The sequence below is a fragment of the Opisthocomus hoazin genome, chromosome 4 (assembly GCF_030867145.1).
Source record: "Opisthocomus hoazin isolate bOpiHoa1 chromosome 4, bOpiHoa1.hap1, whole genome shotgun sequence".
NCBI classification, from domain to species: Eukaryota; Metazoa; Chordata; class Aves; order Opisthocomiformes; family Opisthocomidae; genus Opisthocomus; species Opisthocomus hoazin.
In genome coordinates, this window is record NC_134417.1 from 22,974,202 (window position 1) to 23,000,675 (window position 26,474).

Genomic DNA, 26,474 nt, shown 5'->3' on the forward strand with positions numbered 1-26,474 from the left:
AGCTGACAGGTATTCTATAAATATGAAAAGCACGCAACAGCAGCCGAGCCAAGGTTGGAGGTAGGAACATCGCTCCACTGGAGCTTGCTGGTGGCATCACCAGAACTGCAGGCACTGCTGGATGGTCCTAAAGGAGCTGCTGTGAAAACCGTTCCCCTTCCTCTTACAAGCTTTGCGCTCACCCAAACACAAGCACTACCGCCGAAACAGAAAAGATTACTTCCAACTGCAAAAGAAAGCTACATAGGCATTTTAATTTATTCTGTCGCAGAAGAGTCTTATGGGTTTGGTGGTTGTTTTTAATATGGCTAAGCCCCCGGACTGGAGCTTGGCACTAAGTGATTAGTCTTTCCGAGACTTCCCGTGTGCTTTTGGCCAGATCAATGATTTCCTGAGCTTTCATTTCAGCTTCTTAAAAATGAGGCTAGCATAATGATTCCCTTCTCTAATCCTCCGCATGTTTGTATGGTGAGCACGTCACCACAGAGCCAGCCCGTGAGGCTGGATCTCTTGGCAATGGAGGAGCAAAAGCCCACGAGCAAGCGCCCATCAAAGTTCACCGGCACGGTAGAAAACTCTTTTCCATGGCATCATGCACGATGCTACGCAAAGCCGATCCGCTGCAAATGTCACCCCTGCAAGCTTCGCGGGGAGGAGGCGGCAGAGCTGCTCTCCCAAACACGTTCCTCGTGCCCTCGGCACCCCAGCGTAGCAGAAGTAATGGTCCATAAACTTTTCTGCTCGCCTCATTGTCTCTCACACACACACGCCCATCACCAACACAAACCATGGCCAGAGCGCATGGCACGGCTTCAAGTTCAGGGCCGAGGAGCACCTTAGTAACGGCTCAATATATGAATAAATACAATAGGAAGCCACACTCAGATTAGTTCCCAGTCAGCTGTTCTGTGTTGTGCCTAAAGAAGAAACACTCCACTGAACGCATGTCAGGATGATAGATTAGGACTTCTTTTTTTTCTTCTCCCCCTTTTAAAAAAAGCGATTTCAGCTTAAAATGCAATTGGAAGATTGATTCTTTAGATCCTCACATTATATAGGGTCTAGGTCTTGAGTATAACTCAGCGTGAAGGGAGATGATTCCCATCTTCACCTTACAGAAACACTGCATATCGCAAAAGCTGACAATGGGTATGAATAAAGGTAAGGTATGGGGAGAGATAGCCACAAAATTATCAATGCCTGCTATTTACAGAATACCTGTCCAAAGCACTATTAGTCTATATTTTTGGTTGCTTTGAAACCACCCCCGCAAGGAAGATGTGTCTATCTGAACGCACTCTTTATGAGAATAATTACAGTTTTATTTTGGGGGACACCGAGGTCATCTATTCTTTTACTGTATTCTCTAGTGTGTCATATTCATGGTAAAACATATTTATTCAGATCTTCATTTGATTTAATAGAAAAATGGTTATTGCCACAGCAATGGGCAATACTCATTTTTCTCCATGTGTTGATTTTTGGCATATAAATGCCAGAAGCCTCTGTTCTCTTTCCTTATCAAGAAAAACTTGCCTGAGATTAATTTCCTCATCATCCCTTCCTTTTAAAGTGGCTGTTTTTCAATGCCATTTAAAGACAGAGTTGCGATAAATTCCTGTTTTCAATGTACAGATTTCAGTGAAAGAGTCTATTCCACAGCAGTAATTGAATCCAAATGGAAAGGGACAAAAAAAAGAATAAATTACAAAATCAGGTACTGCTACTCCAGCCAATTGTGTGAGAGGTGCCCGCATGGTTTTTTGTTTGGTTTTTCTAATGACAATAAGCTTTGAAATAAACTGATTGCAAAAGTTTTTAAAGTTTTTATAGAGGGGAAGGGACATGCTTCTGATACCACTTCTTTATAATTGCAGATTGGACTAATTGAAGACTACTTATACCAAGTAGCAGACACATACTTAAAGAAAAAAAGGCTGAGAAGAGCTAGGACGGAAAGAATTAAACTGAAGAGGATTCAAAGTACGCAGCAACATTATTAGAGGAAAGGAAATACAAAACTGTCCCTTACCAGCCCTAAAGACATGGCCGCACTGCAAACAAGAAAGTTAACCCTGTAGATATTTGACAGATAGGTCAACAAAAGGCACCCTTCCACTTGGTGAGCCTTCCCCTCACTATGGGGTATCTTTCGCAAGACACTCCTGCGCTCCTTTAGTCTTCACTGTCAGAATAAATGTCTGTGAAAAGCTTGTTTTAAATGGTGTTGTTTGTTTAAATAGTAAAACCCAGCCAAAAAGGGGCCTGTATGTTCTACTCCGAGAATATTCTGCAAAATCTCTGTAAAATCCTCCTGGTTTGGTTATTGCCCAAGAAGCACTGCAAACAGGGATCCCTCCATCCTCAGCGGAGAGGAGTTCAGCCTCACACTGCCTGCTTTCCAGGTCAATGCCTCACACTACAGGTATTGGTACAATCTATAGGTGAAAAATGGCATCCAGCACCTTAGGGCTGCGGCAACTACAAGTGCAAGAATCGCGACACTACAAAAGGAGAAGAAAACAAAAAAAAAAAAAAGAGCCCAGCTTCTGCCCCGTGGTTAAGAACGTGAACTCCTCCACTCTCATCTGTGCCCTAAGGATGATTTTTTTCCCCATTAGATGGTAATTGTTGTTTTAAAAATGCACTGACACTCCAGGAAGAGAATAACCGCACCCGCCTTCTCCAGTGTAAACCTCTTGGTGAAGGATCAGCGCCACGTCTTGCCCTCCAACAGCAGCAGCCTGTCGCGTAGGCACATCTTACACCGCTTTGGTCTTCAAGGGAGCGCAGGTTCCCAACCCCCCTGAGAGCTGTCATCTGCGAGCAAAGCAAGGCACCTGCTTTTCAGCAGAGCTCACCTTCTCAGACGATGTTTGACAGGCATCCCCAGCTGACGGGCGCTGTCTCTTCTAAGGCTGGCAGTTCCTTTTTGCTCACTGTGTTTACTTTGTATGAAAATAACCTCACCCTACAGAAACAGCATTCATTTAATTCTATTTTCTCTTTCAAGGGTGACTTTAAAACAAAAAGATAGAAATAAAGGAAAAATATACCCTCCAGCCCTATGTTTTAATTAAAAATCCAGGACCTCAAAGGTACTCAGCCACTAAATTCCCATTATCCATTTATCACAGATAGAAGTCTAAATCCTACAGATTTTTAGCTGCTAGAGACCGTATTCCTAGTCTCTCATAAAAGATTTTTGAAAACTAAGAAAGAACTGGTAAAAGCTTTGATGGTCCTTTGTTCACTCTTAACAGAATAAGTATAAAGAACTCTTTTTGAGAAAATCTGAGCTAGCTTGAGCTCCTTAAATACGTGGGACAGAGAAACGAAGAATTATTGCCCTTTGGAGACGGCATTATTTTGCTACGGAGTTGGTTTTGTCAGACGAAGTTTTATGACACATAGTGGCAATCATCCATCTTTGATGAGCAGAGACACACTAAATCACACAGTCTGCTCCCCGGGGATCATCAAGTCACAATCAACAGACAGTTTGGTAAATCATGAGGCTTTTAAGCAAATACTCTTAATTTGATGCAAACTGGCTTATAATTCTGCAATATTTAATGCAAAATCAGGTGTTTTCACCTAGAATGATGAAAAAGAACCAAGCGCGCTGAAAACAGCTGATCTTTGGGAACGAAAACACAGCACCGCCAGTGAAAACCAGTTGTCTGCGCAACAGAAACAAGCTGATCCGAGTGCACGGCGAAAGATGCGCCAATCTCACCGCAGAGCTTCGCGAGAGACCCAGATCCGAGACAAGATGCGACATCTCACTTCTCAGCTATCAGGCAGGGCGGAAAACCTGTCTGATGCTGCAGATCAGTACATCGCCGAGAGAGAGAGAGGCCACAGCCCAAATCAATCTGTTGGGTGAGACATCTCGGCCAACACCCGGCTACTGTGCCCTTTAGCCTCCAGCAAGCCACAGAATAAAGCAGTTGTCAGGAGATGAACTCAGCTACCAAACAACACAAAGCAGACACAAAAGGAGCCTCTGTCATGAAGAAAGGGCATTGCTGTTTTCCAAAAATAACCATCTGTAACGCACAGGCCCACATCTGCATAGTGTTTTACTCAGGACTTGTCGAGCGTCAGCTTTACTCCACGAACTCTACGTTTTGGCTGGACAATGGGGAAGCAGGGCAGAGGGGTGGATTCCTGATGCTTGCTGCGTGCAGTATAGTTGCTAAAGCATGAGATTCACTAGGATCAACAACAAAAATTGAAACAATAATAATTAACTTGCCTTTTGGAAACATTGTGGGCTGTATTATAATTATTCTCTGGCCTCTTAACCAGTGATTTCTATAGGGTGATGACGTATACCATGGCTCCTCTCATTCATGAAATATCATTACAAGTTGGACTTCATCCCTCATCCTCCTTTTTGTTAAGGGCACATTAAAAACAGCCTGGCTTATGGTTGCTGTGGCTATTTTAGTCTCCTACACAAGGACACATCCGAGACCACTCCCCAGGAGTCCCACTTTCAGGTCACTTCTCTTTCAAAGACTGGTTTCCAAATGAATGATGGGGGTTTGCTTCCCTCCATCACAGATTTTTTTTTGTCACAAAAATGATTTATCTGTTGACAGCTGGGTTCACTGGCCCCAGGCAACTGATGGCAGTAGAAACCACTCAATGAAAAGCAAAGAACGCTATACCAATTTAAAGAAACGGGAACAAAAAAAGGTATAAACACCCTGTCCCCTAAGACTGCCTCATAACTCTTCTGCTTGCTCTTGCCATCCTTGCTTCCTTGTAAACGCCAGAATTTCTGTACTCAGCCCTGGAAGGGACAACAAGCACAAGCAGAGTCGGGTGTTAGGTATATGCCTGCTGTTGGGTTACCACACTAATTACGACTCAGACAAGGTAGACCAGACAGTGTTTGGTCTTAAAATATATTTTTCACTTTCACTATTTGTGAAGTCTCTTCTGTCAAAGGGGTATGATAAAAACACTTGAAAAATACAAGTTTGTGATTCAAAGTGACGGAGAATAAGTCTGCAGCTAAAGTATTAAACACACCACCAGAGGAAGAAGATGAGATGCACTCGTGACACCCAGTGTTAGGGATTAAATGAGGAGATGAACTAATGGCATCCACAGCCAGGCATCAAACCAGTAGTCTGCTGTCGCTAATCTCCCTCTGTGGTCAATGAGAGAGACAGTGCTCAGAAAATAATTTGGAGCACCTCAGTCACATTCCTGTTCTCCCTCCCTCCCTCCACCTTCCTTTCACACCAAAGGTGAAGGAGAAAAGAATGGTTACATCCAGTTTGCCTTCAAATTTAACTTTAGTGATTGTAAGCTCCTGAGAACAAGGGCTGTCTTACAGTCTGCTCTAGGTGGCCTCTTAGGAACTAGCACATTACTACCTCCACATAAAACACCACATAAAAAGAACTCTCATATTTAGGTTTCTATAAACTAATAATAAGTTTATCAACACAGAAGGCACAGGAGGGATATTCGGCACCACGCAGCGCTTCCAAAACAAAGTCCATGGCTGAAATTTCATAGAAGACTCTATATACATATATACTCTATTACACTTACAACCCAGCTGAGAAGTCGTACAAATGCAACCCGCTGCTTATTCAGAGGCGAGATGTGATCGCACATCTTTAATCTCAAAAATCAGAACAACAGGAGGCCACAGTTTTACGTTTTTCCATTTGAACTACAACCATTGTCACAAAAGCCAATTTCACATCGGGCTGTTACTTGTTCTTGTTGCAATTCATCAGGAGAAGACATGAGATCTAAGATACCCCGGCAAAGCATGGCCCATGAATAATACAGCGCTTTGCTTTGACCTTTTCAGTTTGCTTTGTAGTGTGATTGGCCAACCATTCCTGTCCTCCCCTGTTAACCACCCCATTAACCTGGGAGGAGAAAGTGGAATGGACAGACAATTAGCTGGCAGAATACTAAAAAGGTTAACACAGGAGCGCACAGCCCTAGCTTTCTTGAGCTTTAATGGGTATTAAGATTTTGAAATCTCTTTCAAAGTCTGCAGGGAAAAAATAAGAAATCATACAAGATGAACTTTGTTCTCATTTCAGATGATAATCGTGTAGTTCCTTTCAGATGTCACACTTGGATGATTCTAGTTTACGCATGAATAAACCGAGAAGAATGTTTATTTTTACCCCTCTCAGATATGAAGAATATTCAATTAGACCGGGGAACTTTTTCTTTGAAGCTGGTCATTCTTGAGTAAAGGAAAATTGAAGAAAGTAGAGGCGAAAAAGCTCCATACGGCAATCTTCTTTCGAAAGGTCACACTTGCTACACTAACTACGCGAGCTGAGTCATTCCAGTCATTTCCTAGTCAAAGAGAGGAAGCGGTGGAATTCTTGCATCCTGTGGGCCATCAGCTGCAGGAGGCTTTATCACGGTATTCACCAAGACTGCCAGGGCAGGCGGATCTCACGTGTCTCAGGCACATGTAGAAAATGAGGCACAGCAGGTCTTGGTGGAGATTCAGCAGTTCCTGGTAAAAGCAGCTGCCCTGTTTCTCTGGGGTGTCATACATCTTTGTAAAAGCTTTCAATCTTTTTGAAAGATCACCCTATCATGAATGACACAAAGTTATATAGGCAAGTATCAGAAAATGTTTTCTGTAGTCAGAAGACCTAATTTCAAGACTTCACACGAGCTGCTTCTGCTCGTAAGGATTTTCAAAACATTATTTTGGTGGTTCAGCTACGATGACCCGGGACAGGGGTTTTTTTCAGACGCTGCCATATTCTTGTCTTTGTACAAATGTGTTACTCTGACTTGCTATTAATAGCAATGACATGAAACACTTACTTTAGATGGAAGAAGTGGGGGCAAAGAGAAAGGGACCTTTCCGCCACCCATTAGAACGCCAAATTTAACATTTATTACGGGTATTGACCGCAATAACGTAGAGTCTTTTTTATTATCTCACAGTAATAATATAATCTCTATTTTGCTTAAGGTGAACGGTGATATTCAGACAGGAAGAATTACTAACAAAGACAAGACAAAGCTTTAAATTATAAAAATTACTCTCACAGTTTCTCTCTGTAATACATTTTAAGTCCAGAAGGGACCATTAAGATCACCTGTATGCCAAGGATTTTCACACTGTGCTCTTTGATAGATGGGATCTCAAGTAACATACCGTTTCTTTTGACCCTTGGTCTTGAGCATTATCTTTGATGGATTTTTACAAACTACGTGTTGAAATATTCACACACTTGGGGGCATGCTCACAAACTAAAAGAGATCACAGAAGCATAATTTCCTTTCAGAGAAGCAGTTGTTCTTTTTAGGATAAAAGTTTTACTGTGTTTTTGTGACAATTTCAGCGACTGAAATCAGCACAAAGAAAAGTTTATCAGGCTACAATATCTTTAATGTGTTGATTTGAAAAGATCTGTAGCAATTCCAATGAGCCCTTATTTTTGATTTAAAGTCTAGAATAGAATGGAATATTTCTGGGCATTCGGTGAGAAAAGTTATAGCAGAGTGATACCGTTTACAGGCTCTTGATATCTCTGCCCACTGCCGTGCTGGCCTGGAGGGACACCATCGTCACGAGAAGAGCTCCCAACCTCAGCAGCTCATTTCTACAGATCGCTATCACAAATTAAAACATAACACTGATTAGGAGAGTAGTAATTCTGTCAAAAACCAGATAAAATTCTGGGTATGTTGAATAGAAAAGGCTAAGAGAAAGAAAAAGAAAGACACTCCCTTCCTGCGTTTGTTCTAGCATCTGGGTGACCCAGGGACTACCTATGGCAGGGAATGAATTGCCCCCTCCTGCAGCTAAAGGACTAAAAATCTTATTGTTCTTTGTGCTCACTAAATGAGGGCTGAGGCAATCCATAAGAGAAGGAGAGTGCCAGGAAACATGCTGGGTTGTTATACTGCCTTGAAGAGTTTCTCTCCAAAGCCTCCTTTATAAGCAACACAGCAGTCACTTTATTTTTTAAATATATTTATCCACCACTGTTGTTAAACATGCCCCAAGAATTTTTGTTTTCCAGAGGGATGAGACCATCAGATTTACATATCAACAAACAAGCTGAGAGAAAGCTTTTTTTGTTAAGATATGGAGTGTCACTTTTTGTGGGGGTAGAAGCTGGAGGTGCGCGAAACTGAATTCTGCCATTTAATTAGTAATCAGCAATGATCTGTCAGTCAGAGTTACTGTAATTCATGAACCGTTAAGTCACAGCAAAAATGGCAAGTAATTAGAGTGTATCCATTAGAGCTTCACTAGCACTCACTCATACAGCTAGGGTTTCAATCTGAGGAAGAAATGGAAGTGTGAAACTCCTTAATATATTCAGCTTTTTAATTAGCAATCAGTGCTGATTTGTCAGCCATACCAACCCTAATGCACAAGCCATTGAAACACAGAAAAAAGGCACATTTTCAAAATCATTTATGCTTATATTTACATTCCCTCCAGGCTGAAACACTGGAGAAACTACTGAAATATCATCTCTGCCGTCATAGAGCAGCAGAAAGCATGTAGGAGCTTACAATCCAACAGAGCCAACGAATTATTAACTGTTTGGGTAAAAACAGAGGTTGAATATTTGTGAGTAGTCAGTATCTCCAAACAGCAACAAATAAACATTACCGCTTTTAACTGTACACGAAAGAAAATCTCCAAAAGCTCAGGTAATACAATTTATACTCCAGTCAATTCCATTTTCAAGAACCCATTAATAAATTGACAGTGTGCTTACCAGGCTGTTGCACTTTCCTTGATCTGCTGGATGGAGAAGGAGGTGGTGGAAGAGAAGTGCAGAAAGTCATCCTCTCCCCAATCTTCACAGGTGGCAGGGAAACCCGAGCTGGCAAGGCAGAACGCAGCCTGCTTCTGGGCTTTGGCAGGCGCAAGATTTTACCTCCTCCAAAACAGGACGGGCTCTGCGGTGCTCCCAGTAAACTGAGCAGCAACGCGGGGCTCTCCAGCACTACGCCAAAAGCCTCTTCCTCCTTCCTCAGCCCTCCAAGAAACAGAGGTGCTGGAGGGAAGGGGGCAATGAGAGGTATAAAGGTTCTCTTCTTTTTACCCATATTAATATAGATATCAGAATTTTAAATCCTTAATTTCACCAATATAAAGCACTCACACTAGGCCTCCCTACACAGGGTAAAAATAAAAGGATGCTTCACATTTCTTCATAAGCATCTTTTTTTTTTACTGCTTCATACGTATACATATTTATGTATATAATAACTTGCATCAACAACAGAGGGTAGCTCCTACTACAGTCAGACTCTTTAAGTAAAGTCGGTGTGAGTGCATGGATCAGCTGATAAAGGCACCAAGACAGCTTAAACTAATTGCAATTTGCAGGTAGGGTGGTAATAGCACTTCTAACTGCCTAAATTAGGCATGCAAATACATGGCTCCTTTTGTATAGAGGCTGATAGAATACCCTGTGCCAGATGAAAATTCAGCCCTAAATTGTGGTAATGTTCTTATCTAAAAATGACTTTTGTTTGCCTAACAACTGACAGTGTTACATCTATTTCACTAGATGCTTAATTAGTTTGTTTTCATGGTGTTCTCGTTTCCATTTTAGCCTTCGTTACTGATGGGAGAGAGCAGGTTTCTGGCTCTGCGCTTAAAACTGGTCCCAAGGCAAAGAAGGTGGCACCAGTTTGCCTTCACCCCTCCAACATCAGCTGCACAGAGCACTCAGCCAACGTTTTAAGCTCTCAACAGCCTTTGTGTTTTTAAAATACATTCTAGCTAACCCTTGTTTTGTCTCTGATGGCTGGCTTACCGAGGTTGTAAACATCCACCTCACAGTGGAGTTTTCGGTTCCTGTTTTTGAAACAGCAACTACCTTTCTGCAAAATACAGGTCAAGCCATCCCATTGAATCTATGACGGATTCACAAACAGGTGCTCCCAGCTTTAATCTCTCCACCTTTTCTCTTTGAACAAAAGCCTATAAAAGATTAATCATCTTAGTCCATAAATGCTTTAATAGCTTGCCGAGAGTGGATGTTTATGAATTCTAGGTATAGGTTTGTAAATGTCTGAACCGCTCAAGCCCAGGCTAAGCTACATGAGGAACTTCACATGACTCAGATATCAACAAAAAGAAGAGTTCAGCTCCAACCTGTGTCCTGGACTTCCTCCAGCCTCTTGGCCAACTGCCAGCTTTTTAATAGCTCAGTGGGGGTATTTCTAATTTTTTTAAGAAAGTAAACAATCTCTTCCTTACACATCACCCTGCCCCAGTACAAGCTTTAGTCTACACACTCCCTCCAAGCTACCACCTGACAGCTATCCAGGCTTCTTAAACACCATTTATAGTATAAACTTCTGAGCGCTATTCTGCGTTTCAACTAGTAACAAAGATAGGTTGGTAACACAATACATAATTTCCTCAAACGTTGAAGGGCATACTTAAATAAACTCCATGGCAATTTACATAGAGCACATCTACTCAAAAGAACATTCTTCTGGGAGCACTTCAAGAAGTGCACTACCCAGAACTTCAAGATATACAAACTAAGAAGGGACGCCAGCCAGCACGCTGCCAGAAAACTGCATTCTTCTTGAAAGTCTGGAGCAGCACAGCGAGACATCCCCACCTAACAGAAGGCTCTTTCCTTTGATAGCTGTTCTTCAATATTAAGAAGTACCAGTTCATAACAATGGCTAACAGTAAGGATTCTTGTAGCAATCAGCACAAGCTCATTGAACTGTTTGATTTTGTACAGCTTACAAGAGAAGGTTGTGTTTTAAACACAGATCGTCTTTTGAATTCCTCTTCAGTTTGTCTCTCTGAATGAAAACAATCCTTCTGCATGCTGAATGTGTGCTAACTCTTCAGCACAGTGGTACACAAGTGAGAGCTAGGTTAGAAAGAAATGTCCTTTTTATCCCAAACTTTGTTCCTCAGAGCTGCAGAATGATCCTATAGTTTTACTGATACAGAAATCTTCGCATAAAGACTTAAGAAATTATACTTAATTCAACTAAACTCTCTGCATTGAAGCTTAAAAAATTTTTCAGGAGATCTGAATTGCCTGTACCATGATTGAAGCTAGGTACTGTACAAAACCAAATGACTACTGTTATTTAACAAGGCACATCCCATAGTGGCTAGATGGTAAAAGCATTATTGTTTAAAATTCTGGTTTTGAGAACAGGTGTCACCTAACATTTAAAAGAAAACCAACGAAAACAGCCCCCAAAATTATATACTCATTCTAATGCTACAACATGTGCATGCAGTATTGGAAATTGAAAAGGTGGAGACAGACCTCTCATTTGTAAAAATGTCTTATTTTTGTGTGTTTCTGTTGCTCTGGAGCACCTCTCTAACTTAGAAAGCTCCCTTCTACCTCTAATCCTGTTCTGCCATGTACTAGAGTTTCTTGCTCCTGTGTGACAGCTGCAAAGCTAATAAGCGCCCTCTCCATCCTCCATTTGGTCAATAAAAATACTGAAGAGACCCCTGTGGAGCCCCACTCAGTGTGACCACAGCAGACAAAACTGGCTGTTCTCTGTTACTAGTACTCACTCACTAGCAGTGTCCCCTCTCTGCCAGCTACCTTGTAATACTGTCAAGCAAGACAGCGCGTTACTAAAATCGGGTCAGATAAGTCCTACTTTTTTCTGCAGTATCCAAAAGACCAGTTACACTGCTGCAGGTAAGAGACTGAGAACAAGCTATGAAATCAGCATTAATTATTACCTATGAGCTTGGTTTTTTTTTTTAACCTAAAATCTCACTGTTTTCACTCCCCTCTCTCTCACTGAAAAACTTCTGGTCCTCTGACAGTCAATAGCCAAAAAGCAGTTCAGGGCTTCAGTGCAAATCCTAAGACAAGAAGGGTTAGTGTATCTTCTCACCAATTTGGGACCACGTGTGCCTCAATTAACTGTAGACAAAGTAATGAATACAATGCCTGCTTCAAATCTTCTCATTTAAGGACAAGGAGACTGAGTTGCCATTCTTCTTTTCATACTAACGCAAGATTTTCTTGTTTTAACAGTACATCTGTTTTTTTTAACGAAAATAGAAACTGACTGAAACCAGACATAACAGAATAAGATAATAACACATGCAGAATGGAGGAGAGGGTAAAAATCACCCTGGAAGCAGGCATAGTCTTCCTCATTCTTCTCCTTCAAGAGTCAGCAAGGCTGAGCAGAACTAGTTCCTCCATTAAAGCGATGTGCAACAAATGAGAAGCAGTAGGACTCAGCACTCTGAACGATCATTTTCCATTCATTTAGCAATAACAGAGCTGTGCCGTAGTGCTAATGACAAGATTAGGCAACAGAGTAAGTACTAGACATTCAATTGGTTTTGAGTGCAAGTGAACTTGAGGAGGAAGCTAAACACAAATAATGTGGAAATTAAAGACAACCAGAGGAATAATGATGGGCTAATACTATCATAAGTTTGCATGGAGCTTACAAGGTTGAAGATGCCCTTCCAAAAATAACAAAGAAGAAACCAGAAATTGTTGTTGATTGTTTAGCATAATATTTATTGAACAGTTTATTTCCTAGAGCCCCTTTGTCACGTAAGTGTCAGCACATTTTTAGCTCAGATGTTTATTTTGAATGGATATGGACAAAAAACCCATGGATACATAGATCCAGGTGAAGTGGGAAGAAGGGTGAATATATTAAGGAGAAAAAAAAGTGGTTCTGGCAGATTTGGGTCTGCCCCGTCCTGTACTTTATTAGGAATAGCTATATAGCTAATCAGAGCCTAGTTGTAGGCTGGAGGCCAACACAACGCTTTTTATGTGAAAAGACAAAGCAGACTCTCATAAAAGCCTGTTAGCAAAGCCAGAAGCAGTGTTATTGTAAACAGTTTATTTACATTGGTTGGATTGGCAAAAAAAAAAAAAAAAGAGATAAAAACCACTTAAGCCTAACACATTCAGAAGCATTACTAGTTACATATAGACACAAAACGAGACATTGGTGGTTAAAAAGAAACCAGAAATTGAGAATTCCTGCTAATACAGACAGTTAAACCATTAATGAAATGCAGAAATATACATATTTAGATAGTTCCTCAGATAGCAGTGTGTCATACTAACTGTTCAGAGATGAAAGAAGTAAACATAGTTTTGAAGGAAGATACAAATACATGAGAAAGCCAGGTGAAAGCCTTAGGAGTACTACACCTGAGATCTGACACACCAAAACTGGGCCCTCAAGTTGCCATGTCACCTCACTGATCCCACGCGTTAAATAATTATTCATTAACGAAGTATGTAGAAGGTGTGGGGTTGTGGGGGTTGGTTTGTTTAACAGCCCCACTAAAAGGGAATGTAATTATGTTCCTCAGACTTCCACTCCAAAGAGATTCCAATAATTCAACTGATCATTTTTGGTGGTCAAAGCTGGTCATAGCCTTTAAACTTACTGTTCAAGTAAACACACGTAACATACCACTGTGTTGCAGTGAGGCTGCAGAAGACCACAATCACAGAAACTCAGTTCTATTTCTCTATAAACAAGTACATTTATAAAATATCTGGACTAAGCAGCTGTACAACAGGTTAACTGTCATACTTGAAAGGTCAGGTACTTCATAATACATCTCCATTTAAAGAAATCAACAATTCAAACAGAGTGCTCTGCCAGTTGATGAAGTTAGGCAAGGATAAGGGTCATCCAAACTAGCAGTAAGTTATGTGAACATCATCTTCCTTTCAAAATCAGACAAACTAGTTTATTGCCTAGAGGGGACAATTTCCATAGAAGAAAATCCTTTCGTTATGTTGGTGAGCAAACAAATTTGTGCAAGGGAATACTGCGCCTTAAAGGAAGACCAAGGTACTTATTTCACTGATTAGCTGATCTGCTTTGATACAACTAAAAACCCCTTCCGATTAACTTAGTGTTATCTAACATTTTGCTGATCATTGCTAAGTGCTAATGACTAAGGTACCATTAATGTCAGTAACAGGTCATTTGAACAGCCAGCTGCTTGTCAGCCACAATACCGCACTGTATTTTAAACCTGCTTCATATCAAGTGGGTTGTTGATCGACTTAACGTATGACTCCTTTTTTCAAAGAATGAAGGAAGACTGACCAGGGAAGGAGAAGGAACACCCTGTTAGGGAAGAGAAAAAAAAAGTTACTTGATCATTTATTAGCCAATGTCAACAGTGAGGTAGTCATTTCTCAAACCTTCATACGTGGTATAAGGAATGTAACAGTACAGAAGACATTTAAGATTCGCAGCTTTTGAAATTAATGGTTCAGCATTTCTACATTTTGAACAGCAAAGTTAAACAGCACCAGCCAAGTAGAATGCAAATATTTTTTAAAAATGCAGAAGAAAGATTTTCCTTGTTACCAGCCTTGAGAGATTCAGAATGCCAGAATACATTTTTGAAGAGTGGCTGTTAACTAAGTATCAGCATACGTCTTGCATCACACTTTTTGCAACAATAATCTCCCTCCAAATTGAAGGCAAGATACATTACGATAATCTTAGAGAAACAGAACTCCCCTCATATCCTACAACCTTCTGTATTGTTAGCAGCTTTGAGCCCAAAATTAGATGCTGAACACAAGCCTTCTGGGCTACAGAAGGCAACAGACATCACAGTGATTTGTCAAAGCTTACTTTAGCTGTGCCTGGATGGGCACAGACTAGGCAAAACACTGACTTTCCTGGTGCTAGGAGCATAGGCTGCTTCTGGGACTTAAAATTACACTGAGGCCAAACACATCAATATGTAGCACTAAAAGTTAACCTCTTTGGATCCGCTGAGATTTTATATTTCTTTTATATAAGACCTCTAGCTACTTTCCCAAGCAATCTTCTGTTGCTCTTCTAAGCACAGTCAAGCTTTTCAGCATATGAACAGGTCACAGTAGTTAGGCAGCTTGTTACACCTGCATGCTTCAAGAATCTTTCAAATAGGGATATTTTGAGCAGGTAAGGATATGCCACTTCACTATGAAGTCTAATGCCTATTTATGGCACATGTTTTATTTGAAGTCATAGGCAATATTTGAAAATTAAATCCTAAACTCCTCTTTATATAGCAGCTCTTACTAGATTCTAAAGTACTTTATACAGAATTTTTTTCTATTTACAGGTAGGGGAACAAAAACTTAAAACCATAGATAAAATTAGCTGCTCAAGACTCCCCTGCAACCAAATTATTAAACTCCTCAGAACTCTGGCCAGTGAGCTACACTGCCACTTGGACAACTGAACTAAAACATGAAGTACAATTGTATAGAAATTAAAAAAAAATGTCAGAAAAATTAAAGTCAACAGGATGTAAAAGAATTAACTTTGCACCCAAAACCAGAAACAGAACTAGACCACGTGTGAGTGTTCACTCCAACCCCGTGCATTAGAACAAGTCAAAGAAAAACCCAACGCCATTTAAAATACTCCGTGGATTCTAGGGGGAATCAAGGTGTTTTGCTCACTTCATGGAAGATGGAAATTAACAGTCTGGATCTGATGTACAGAATTTTTCACCACCACACTGGTTATCTCCAGCATCATCACAAGTGGTAGTAATGACAGGGACAGGACATGATCTGTCCAAGGCACAACCATTTAAGTTTTCCAAGTTGGAAGAGGTTTTTCCTTCTACAGCATTTGAAAGATGAATATTTGGAGAGCCAGGACACAGCACAGGTCGAGGCCTGGAATTTTGAGAGCTCCAATCAACTGAACTGGAGCGATGAACATTAACACCACATTTGACAGATCCATTTAGGCTGCGTGTAGAAGATGAACGAGCAATCTACAATCAGGAAGGGGTTCAAGAGTTAGTCCAAACAAGAGAAAAGCCAAGCATCCAAGCTTTATTGATATTTTTACTCTATAGTTTTTCAACACCAAAAAAAAAAACCCACATAAGCACAGGCCAGGATTTTATTTAAATAAAACATGTAACAGCTTTGATTCTCTCAATGGACTCAGGTTTCCTGCAGCTTTAGTTTCCTGCTCAAGAACTGCACTGGTATAGCAACTCGAGGCGCTAGAATCCAAACCTCTTTTCCCCGTAACCTTACGATTCAACCAAAAACAGCTTTAGGCAAGTTCAGTGGTGTGTGGGATTGGTTAAGAAAAACCACACGACATCACAACAGTGTGCTGCAGCTTGGCAGCAGATCATATATCTCAGAGGTCCAAGAACGCTGAAGAATTTGAAATATTGATAGTAACTTACAGTAGTAAAAACTATTTTTGTATGGGGTAGACACACACAAAGAGAAAAGTGCATGACTTGCATTTTCATGAGAAATGAGATACAGTACTGTATCAAAATGAAGACAGAAAATTAGAATTCAAAAACAGTTGTTGGAGCAATCATAACTGAAGGAACAAAAATCTCTACAGAGAACTGGGGTATAGCCACACTAGTAGATTCTTTTCTTTCCTCTAAAGCAAGAGAGTCTGCTGTGATACTTCCTCCCTTATTAATTCATATTTTTGTCACGCCTATCTCATGTGGGAGGTAATATCTTTATGTTGTGCAATGTAATGGCCACTCAAACATACCGAATTATCTCTACATTAGGGTACGGACATATCAGGCAGCAATAGAGACACAGGAAATCCTGTTGTTGGCCTTCTGTCCTACAAACTACAGACTTCAAAATAGATGTTTACTCAGCATACAGATTTACTCAAACACTAGAATAAAAGCAAAGACGATGAAAAAATTCCTCCAAATTTAGTCTGCTTTACTAGACTGTACTAGGAAATTGAGTTTGACCTAATGTAGCAGAAAAAAGCTGCAATAGGTAGCCAAGCATAGCAGAAGAGTTGCAGTATGTAGAGCAATATATTATTTTACCAAGTTTTCTTAAATATGTATAAGGAGATAAGTCCCTTGCCTTTTTAAAAACTCTTAGGCTGCAGCACCTGTATTTCTACCCTTCCTTCCCAGTTTGTTTCACAGGATGTCTACCATCTCGCTATTTTTACTGATACTTTCACCACACCATTCCGGGTTGTACATCACACTTGTCTGTATTGTCCAAAATCAAAAGCATGAACACACATAAGACTGCGCTGGAAGTCTCTCACTCTCTCAGAAGTGGATACACATTCCGTCTCTGGCAAAAGATGGTGGGTTGTTTTTTTTCCCAACTTAATTGTACAAGGCAACTCCCAGTTTCTAGTACATACAGCAGATTTTTCTGCATTTTCAGCAAGCAAGCCTTCTCATTAAACAACTCTTGCTCAGAAAATAACACGCCTATGAATGTAGTTAAAAATAAATTTTCTGCACTGTGGATCTTGAAATTGTCAAAGTAAGATCAGCACCAGACATTAAAATAACTGTGATCTTAAAAAGGTTACTTATTTGGCCTGCACAGCCGAATCACTTACCGCTAATGACGATGTACTAGTCAGTCGGCTGCCTACATAACTCTCATTAACTGAACTGGGACTTCTTCCTTCTGTTGCACTATGCGACATTAAAGCCCTTCGAAGAGCTCTCTTTGGTGTTTTTGAGAAAGAAAACGCTCTTGTAACCTGAGGAGTTTGACAAGCAGTTATACACTGACAAAATTCAGCTGTAATAACAGCTACAATTAGGCTACCATTCCAATTTTGAACATCTGCAAGACATGTATCAAATGTCAATATGACTGTATCAAAACTAGCCAAGCAAACGCACTCACAAGGTGATCTGACTTTTAAGGCTCCCCATCATCCCGCTCTTCTCACTCTGTCAGGATCAGGGGTGGAGATTCAGGGAGAAGTCAAAATAAGGTCTAGCCAACCAGGCTTCCCAACATCCCTTGGGTTCTGCACAGTCAGGCCCCCCTCCTTTAAGCTGCTCTTCATTTAGTCTTCAGCAGCTTCCAAACTACTGCAGCCTTTACGGTTTTCTCTAAGAAACAGTGTTATCACCGTGAACATAGTAAGACTGCTGCAAGGCTGCCGAGAATGGGAAACAGGCGACTCCTCGCTGCATCATTGCATCACCCCCTCTCATACGCCACAAACTTAAGCAGAACCAAACCCAGTGCACAGCCAACACAACAGAGCACAGGCAGCCTTCCTCCTGCCTCCCAGTCAGGTCCTCTTAGCAGAACAGGCCACAGCTCCTCAGCCTGTTAGCTGAGAGGAGCTAAGCCATACACAAAGGAAACCGTACACAAGCAGACACCAGCATTCAGCGCTTACTTCCTAGCTACTTCAAAGTCTGTTTTACTAGGAGGACATGCACACTCTACACCCATCCTATGTTTAAAGGTACCTGAATTTAGACAATTGTGTGCAGCTTTAAAACTCCATTTAATATCCTAAAAGCACCTGCAGCTGTGGGTTGGGATTTTTTTTGTAATATATTTAAAAGATTCAAAATATTAAACTAAGAATAAGTTCCATAATACAAAAATGACCACATAATACTTATGACCATAATACTTAAGACTATACACAGATACTCCAAAACTACTCAGTCAAAACCTCAAACAATCCTCACCTCCTTTCTTTAAGGAGCTTATACTTAAGAGTTTTAGTTCAGATTAAGTTTTTCCTGCCACTACTGTAAGTGCTACAAAACACCTGAAACAGGAATACTAACACAATTCTTGACTAAAGTGGATTTTACTGTAAAGCACCATCTTTGTAGTATCTTACCTTTTTTGATGTTTTCTTTATTGCCCTGGATGCTCTGCTTAAAGTACTGTCCATATCCTTAGTATTTACTTCAACTGAATCGGGATCAGCAGTATAAATGAGATTTTCCTATAGACAAAAGTAGTCTTAATAATGGTTGACAAACATCATCACTTGCCAAAATATTATTCTCTAGTTCATTAGGTCAGATTTAGAGGTTTTAATTGCCATATTCCTCCCTTACTATGCCGTTCAGCAGCTATTTGATTTCATGCCATTTCATGAAATTAACTGCCAGTGCAATCAATTTACGACACCACTTCATCAGTAGTTTTACATTTGGTTGGTTTGATTCAGTTTCAAGTTCAGGGCTGACCTCAGTCAAGCCAGTACTTCTGAAGTATATCTGGGGAATTTCACAACATGTATACCCCCTTTGTTTCACCAGCACATCTAGCTCTATTCTGAAGTGAAATCTTGATAGCTCCAGCTGTCAAAGATTTAGCCTTTCAGCTTAAGCCTAATAGATATTTCAGAATAGCCACAACTTTGTTTCGGGTTTACTCTGTTTGTTTCATGTCTTATGCTCAAACTCTAGTATGTGCAAGTAATCCCTGGCTAGCTACTTCCAAAACCTGGGAGTGGGAGGCATGCATGAGAGTGGGAAGTTGCTGCAGGGGGTGTTGTTTTGGGTTTTTATTTTAAGAAAAGACTGTTTACCTAATAAAAAAGTTTTGAAGTGAAAGTCATAAGGACACCAGCGTATGGCTCTTCCTCGTGTCTAACCAAGAGTAGTTAAAGCCTTTACTGACACCATGTGGCTAAGCAAACGCTGTCTCATTCTCACATGATGCTACTGAGTTCTTGAAAACCAGGGAAAAGGGGAAGTGTGCTTATACTGGAGCTCAATCTGACATTTAAATCAGCAAGAAAAAGTATTATATAGCTAGTACAAAGCAGTAGTTACAAAAATTATAACTAATGGGATTCCGCAGAGTAGGTTACAATTTGTCAGCATATGATTTTGAATGTCCTGTGGCAAGAGGGAATGATACATTTATTACACAAAGCTTTAATTTCTTTTAAAAAACCCAACATTTTTCCATCCTTTGTGTTACATGTAACACAAGAGACTGAAGAGAGGTGACAGATTAAAGTAAATTAACACTTCTCAGTCAGTACTTTTCCTACTCAGTACCTAAAAAGGAAGGAAAAGCACAAAGACAGGTTTCTTAGGAATAAGTCCCTAGATGACAAGCCAAACTAAATAAAATTAAGATGCTATTTTGGTTACTTAACTGCCTCTCCTAAAACAAGCATGTCTTCAAAAATCACAGACAACCAAATCTTGTACAGTAAGAGTACAATGCTAAACATAAACCATTTCTAGCTTAAACCCAAGTTGTTTCAGCTCTATGTACTCCACATATTTTCAGCAAATTTGGATGACTGATAAGCATACACTCCTACATAATTAAAACATTCACTGAAAGTCTCTTGCCCTAATTGGAAAGGATCTACTCTTCAAATTAGTAGTTTCCTGGCTGTGGAAAACCTACACATTGAACTTCGAAGAATGTTAGGAGGCCAGTGTCTCCTTGATTTCCTTCTTTTAAGGCTGTAGGCTTCTGTCTATAGGAGGAAGATGCTTCATGGCTCTTACACAATAGTGCCCATGCAGATGAAGTGTAGAACAAAGAACTCAACCTAACACAGAGTTAAACCAAGACACATGAGTTATAATGCTGGGACTGTAAATTGAAACAAAGCTGTGCAAGAGGCAAGCTGAAGACAATTCTGTTTAGACCTGCCCTACTGAAGATCTGCAGTGCAGAGTTCAAATTATTTATAATTTGTGGTGGAGAAAGGGCATGATTCTTATTTTAAGTACTTCCTGGCTTCTGTAGAAGCTAGCTTTCCAGGCTGTTTCCTTTTCCACCTTTTAACCACTCAGTTGCAGACATGCTCGCAGAAATATTTTCTGCTCTACTTCACCTCAAGCACATCCACTATTAACAAGTTCTTTAGCTTCATGTGATTCAAGCCAAAAAGAGAGAAACATTTCCAATCAGCAACATGGTTCCAGAGCACTTACTGCATCTGCTTTACAAATAGTGTTAGCCACTTGCCGACACAACATCTTCAACCAATCTTCTTTAGGAGGTTCTTCAGCTGTCATCTGAAAACTGAGTAGCTTGTTGTTGAGTTCTGTAGGTGGCCGCACAACTAAGGCAAAAGCTTTATGGCAATCTACAGTTCACAGAAAAAAAAAAAAAAGAAGAGGCAAGGAGTTAAGACAAAGCATAATCATTTTTCATACAGTTCAGGGGGGAACCTTCAGAAGGGTTAATCCTTCAACTGCCAGGAGCTACAGTTAGGGACAACATGATTTGGTGCAAGGGTTTTATCTTTATTTGCATGATAGCTGTTGTATCACTTGCAAGAGCACCGAGTTCTGTCCACATCCTTCACCAAGAGGTTGCAATCAGCTGTTCATGCAACAGTTGTTTATTCACCAAATAATCTGCATACTACAGTCTGCAGACTAGTCAGTCTTTATTGGATATAGCAGTAAATATCAGTTCATTCTCTAACTGATGAAGTGTTGGACAGATCATTTCTTCATCAGAGAACAAGGAAAACAACATCTACCCTATTTCGTAAAGCAGGAAAAAACATCAGTGCTATATATCACATCAAAATAACCAAGTTATAACAGTTTTACTGTTTAAACTTCACAAAGATTGTTCATTTGATAGCAGAAAGTTAACTCATTGCTGATATTGCTTTATAACAGACACAGCTGAAGCGTGCTAAACACAGCTGAGAGAAAGAAAAAACAACCCATTGCCAATTCAGAAAAGCAGCACTGGAAAAGCAGTCCTATAAGTGACTGTACATGAGGGAGCTCTCCCAAGATCTGCATACTGGAGTTCTTAGTAAATATTAAAGGATATGCTTACAAATGGTTCCCACCGCCCAAGTCCCAAAGTAAATTTAAGTGTTGCACAGTAATTTAAAGAGAATTCTTAAAGAGAAACCCTAAAGTACCTTTTAGAAAAAGTGCAGGTAGGCATAATGTTTACTGCCTACCCTCTCTGCCAGTTCTATTTTTGCTGGGCTCTATGTTCAGATGCTTCAGAGAACACAAAGTAGAACAAGTACGACATGCATACCATCACCTACAGTGAAATATCAAATCTATATTTCTGGGGTATAGGTCTAGAACCTAGTCTGACTAGACTTCCTTTAGAAGTCACTATCAAGGCTGGACCAGTACTGTAGCACGAGTTCTGCTGCTGTAGCTATGCATTACTTCAGCAAAAGCCCTACAGTCTCAGCATGGCAAAGCAGTCTCAGAAATTAAGTCATCTAAAATCTTTCTTCTAAGATACTAAGCACAGCTCCTCCTGAGCATCATTATCGCCAGTTAACTGAAGATCCGGTCTCACAGCAACAGCACTTATCTCTGATCAGTCTAATGCTCTGGACTGAAGTTTGGTGGTTTTGTTTTGTAAATCCAGAGCTGTCAAGCTACTCTTCTGTTTAACTCGCACTGCCATTTCATTGGCTTATGATAATGCCATCTAGTAGTTCTGCCGAATTCAGCATCCTGCAGCGATTCTTGAAAAGCCAAAAGGTGCCAATGCAAGGAATTCTCAAGCTCATACAGAGCTTCAAACAGAATCCTATACTAAAATCACATACCTAACACATCATCCAACAAATATACCTTAGCATTCTATCCCATGACAGCAGATGTTCATCCTTTATACACTGAACCACAGTTTTCGTTAGCTATCACAGCACTTCAAAACATACAGACCTTCTGTCTCTCTGATGTCTAGGACTTTCTTGATCTGGGAGAGAGGCATGAGAACAACATGCTTGAGAGATGCAGGAGGCCTTGTGTGGCCATGTGGACTCTTGAACGCACCAATAACTTTATGCCGTTTCCTCGCAATCTACAGTTAGATAGAAGACAAAGAGGTTGAAGTTAGAAGGTCTATTACCATTGTATTCTTTCCCTTCTATTCTTTTACCTTCTAGTATACATGAAGGCACAGAAAGACTTACTACAGAGAAATACTCTAAAGAGTATTTTAGAGAGCTACATTACAAAGTAAATCTTTAAGAAACTCACTTATCTCGCTATCCACCATCTACAGCTCTAATGGCCCAGCAATACTTGTTACTTAGCATCAATACACTACCTCAAAAATAAAAATCCAGAGAGGAAGTAATTTTGTATCACAGACCTCAATTCTACCCTGCGTAGGGTAGAAGACGCAAGGGCCCTTTGAAACCTACCACAAGGTAGTCTAGATGTAAACAGAAAAGACAACATCTGTATGCATGAACCAGCTTAGGCTGTGGCATGTTATGCCCCAGAAACATCACCTGCTGTTGCTTGTGCATGCAGCCATCAAGCATGTTTTGCAGTGGAGGTCGGTCAGTCAGTTTTTACTTTACATTAACACATAGGTATCTTATGTGCAACTGAAGATACATGTTTTCTAAGCAAAGTATCTTGTACAAAAGATAAGCCAAGAAGCTTTATCAAAAGTGTTTTCATTTTCCTTTCCTTCCTTCACAAGGAGCGATGAAGATGAGTCAACTTGATTCCCAGGAAGAGTTCATCACTAGGCACAATAGGCTTTTGTCTCTAAGTGCTGCTTAAGACAGCACTAATTTTGGGTTATTTTAGAGTTGGTCTTCTATGAAGTCAGTGTTCTTTACTGCTGCAGGCAGTAAAAAGCACTTTCATAAAGCATCCTTTGCAACCTCAGTTTCTCCACTTAAGTCTCCAAAACCCAGTTAGATTATTTTTCCCTCTTAGGTCTTCCTAACATGCTGTTAGTCTAAGGCATTTAATATGTGATTATTTTTTTTTGCTTTTTTTTGTAGCCAAAGCACAGAGAGGCCTAGGCCAGAGGCCCACTATTTACTCACATTAAATATGACTAATCTTTAAAATGACATCCTGCTCAGCCAAGGACTCCAGTACCTTTTCATCCATTGGTACTACCCAAAGTGCTATTCAGATAAACATTTATTTCTTAACATATTAAGCTACTTTTAAATTTTTGGTCTGGCTGCAAGACATTAAAGACTACATTAACACCTCTCAACCATGCAGACCTGAATAGATACTTGTGTTGGCTTATACAATAGCTAATGGAAAGGCAACATCAGCATGTGTTAAGCTATCAGCTTTCCATGACTTGGAACTACGCTTCAAAGTTTTAAAATTCCACTTGTTTATATTCATAAGTAGTGTTAAGCCTTTTATAATTCAGTTCATGAGATGTACTTATATAGTCATCTTACCTCTAGGCAATCATTGAACAGAAAGAGTGTGACCTGTTCTCCCCTGTCACAGAGGTCATCACCAAGTGCTATAGTTTCCAAACGCTGAACTAAGCTTCGGTGAGAGGACAACAGATTGGCCTAAGCGATAGAAGCAAAAAGCTTATTAAGCGTTCAGTTCAAGGGCTGGATTACTGCTTGGTTACAGCTAAACACTGGAAATCTGTTTAAACTAGCACTGTTGCATTTTAGCCACACATATTCCTGCAAAGGAAGCAAACTAGCACACAGCCATTTTACAGATCTGAGAACAGCTTCAGAGAAATTACTTACTGGACATCCATCAACTTCATAGACAACATCAAAGAACTGCCTTTGTGCCTCTGTTTTTCTTTTGTCTTCATTAATATGCCTGAGGGAAGCATATTTATTTTCAATATCAAGCAACAGTAAATGAACACACTGCGTTCAAGACATACAAAAATAATGAAGCTAAACATTCAGAGGTATAGTTTACACAGCAGCACTGAAAAATACAAAATCAATCACACTTGCTCATGGAAGTGCCAAATACCATAACGCTAAGCACATAGGAAACTTCAGATCTAGAACAATATTCTTGTCGTGTTATCAGTAGTTGACACAGCATTCAGTTTATATATAATTCGCCTCCCCCCCCGCCCTGTAAGATTTTGAACTAGAAACCAACACAATGCAGTTCTTTACAGCTTGCATTTTATCCCCTCAAGTCAGGACTGCAGCTCACCAAGAAGCAAATGCAAGAATAATTCCAATTTAAAAGTTGCTGTTAAAATCAGACAAACATTTACCCAATTGATACAGGAGGTCTCATTGCTGGAGACATATGTTACACTTCAGAAGAGGCAAGACTTACAATCTAAACAGCTTCAGCTTTAAGCTAATTAACTCGTGGCATGGTGCCAAGAATAGCTAATACAGGACCAGAAGAGAAACTAATCTTCCACCAATAGTGTGTCCTTTCAGTGGATATATGCACAGAAGTAAGATTTACAGGAAAAACACGCCTATTCCAGAGGGAATAGATAGAAGTAAGAGTTGGAACAGAACAGAGGACTCAGGAGGTTCAGCTTTGTGCTGAGGCAGGGAGTCAGCAGATGCTCAGGTAGAAGCACTGGGTAACAACGCCAGCATAGACGCCTTCAAGAGATCTGGCACAGAATGCCAAAGTGACAACACTGGCAAAAGGGAGACTGCAGAACACACACAATTACATGTACTTATATGGAGACTAAAGTTATGGCAACAACACACCAAGAGCAATTCAGAAGCAAAAGAGAGATCTAAACATATAACAGTATGTTTCACAGAATGAGCATCACTTACGTCATCACTTCCTTTAATGACTCAATAGCTCTCTCTAGAGTTATTTTATCCGGATTCTCTTCTGCTGTATGCTTCTTAATATCTACAGTTAAAAAAAAAAATCCCACACATTACAAGTGCCTGAAAAGAAATATGAAAAATGAAAAATTCAAGTTTAAACTGTAAGTCAGATGACTGAAGAAATTACAGCTATCCTGGAGTCCAAATAGCCCTGATTAAGTAGGGAAGTAGGCTGAGCAGCAATTATCCATGCATCTCATTAAGGAAAAAACCTGTCTACAATACAAAATCAAACCCTCCAACTATTCAAAAAAATCAACAAGACCATGTTCTGTTTTTGCTGAAGTGCAGAGACAAGCATAGAAGTCTTTTTCTAAGTGAAGCAAAGGGTGGTGGCGTACATTCTTTTATCATCATCTTTATTAACATAATCATAATTACAGCAAGTGGTTAATACCAGGTGGAACACATGAAGCTGTAAGCCTTGTCAATATGAACTGGTCTCTAGTTTATGCTACCTGCATTTGAATCTCAATTCTATTTGTATTTGAAGAGACAAAACTGTTGTGAGAGCAAACTTTTTCTCTCCCTGTGTCCTACAGACAAATATATGAACAAATGAAATTTAGACAAAAGTATGCTTCCTTCAGTAATTTGTCTTGCTGACTGCTATTAATCACTATTAACTCCCAGAATCGGGCTTGTTTTCTATGAGAAAAGCTGTTGCTAATTAGGACAAAAACAGATATTACCTTGGTTTTAACACCTTCACAGACAAACTAATAAAAAAAAAAAAAGAACACATTACCATTTAGTAGCAGAGCAACGCTAGGCAGCCTTTGAACAGGACGGATCAGTAGTTCAGCTAGGCTTTGGCGGCCACATTCAGGTTTAGCTTGGTTTATCTGGGGAAAAGGGAGAAATTAAGTAATTCTTATTTCCCCGCCCCCTGCCGCCCACCCCCCCAAAAACACACCAAAAATCACAAACTAGGAGAAAAATTGTCTTCTTTGAAACTAGCATTGCCGTAGAAGTTTGAGAACCGTGTACCACCAATACTCCGTCATTAACAGATCATGTTAAAAACCACCTTATGTTCAAATCTGCACAGTACTTATCACATGATTTAGGTTCTCAGAATGTCTGTTTTTAAACTGTCCATATTACCAACC

The 26,474-nt window shown here is 40.1% G+C and overlaps 2 protein-coding genes across 3 annotated transcripts in view; one reads left to right on the forward strand and one right to left on the reverse strand.

The window, feature by feature from the left end:
- Window positions 1–2,198, forward strand: part of SPATA16 (spermatogenesis associated 16) — a 77,799-nt gene extending 75,601 nt beyond the window's left edge. Inside the window, exon 10 of the mRNA XM_009940090.2 lies at window positions 1,878–2,198. Within this exon, the coding sequence (XP_009938392.2) occupies window positions 1,878–2,003 (126 nt within the window). The 3' untranslated portion in view covers window positions 2,004–2,198. The remainder of the gene's footprint in view (window positions 1–1,877) is intronic.
- Window positions 2,199–12,570: 10,372 nt separating this feature from the next.
- Window positions 12,571–26,474, reverse strand: part of ECT2 (epithelial cell transforming 2) — a 30,461-nt gene continuing 16,557 nt past the window's right edge. For both annotated transcript variants that reach the window (XM_075417375.1, XM_075417374.1), the window contains 9 exons: window positions 26,111–26,207; window positions 25,303–25,384; window positions 24,271–24,349; window positions 23,959–24,078; window positions 22,454–22,592; window positions 20,723–20,877; window positions 18,649–18,756; window positions 17,386–17,532; window positions 12,571–14,124 (listed from right to left, as the gene is read on the reverse strand). In XM_075417375.1, coding sequence (XP_075273490.1) covers window positions 14,035–14,124; window positions 17,386–17,532; window positions 18,649–18,756; window positions 20,723–20,877; window positions 22,454–22,592; window positions 23,959–24,078; window positions 24,271–24,349; window positions 25,303–25,384; window positions 26,111–26,207 — 1,017 coding nt within the window. In that variant the 3' untranslated portion in view covers window positions 12,571–14,034. The remainder of the gene's footprint in view (window positions 14,125–17,385; window positions 17,533–18,648; window positions 18,757–20,722; window positions 20,878–22,453; window positions 22,593–23,958; window positions 24,079–24,270; window positions 24,350–25,302; window positions 25,385–26,110; window positions 26,208–26,474) is intronic.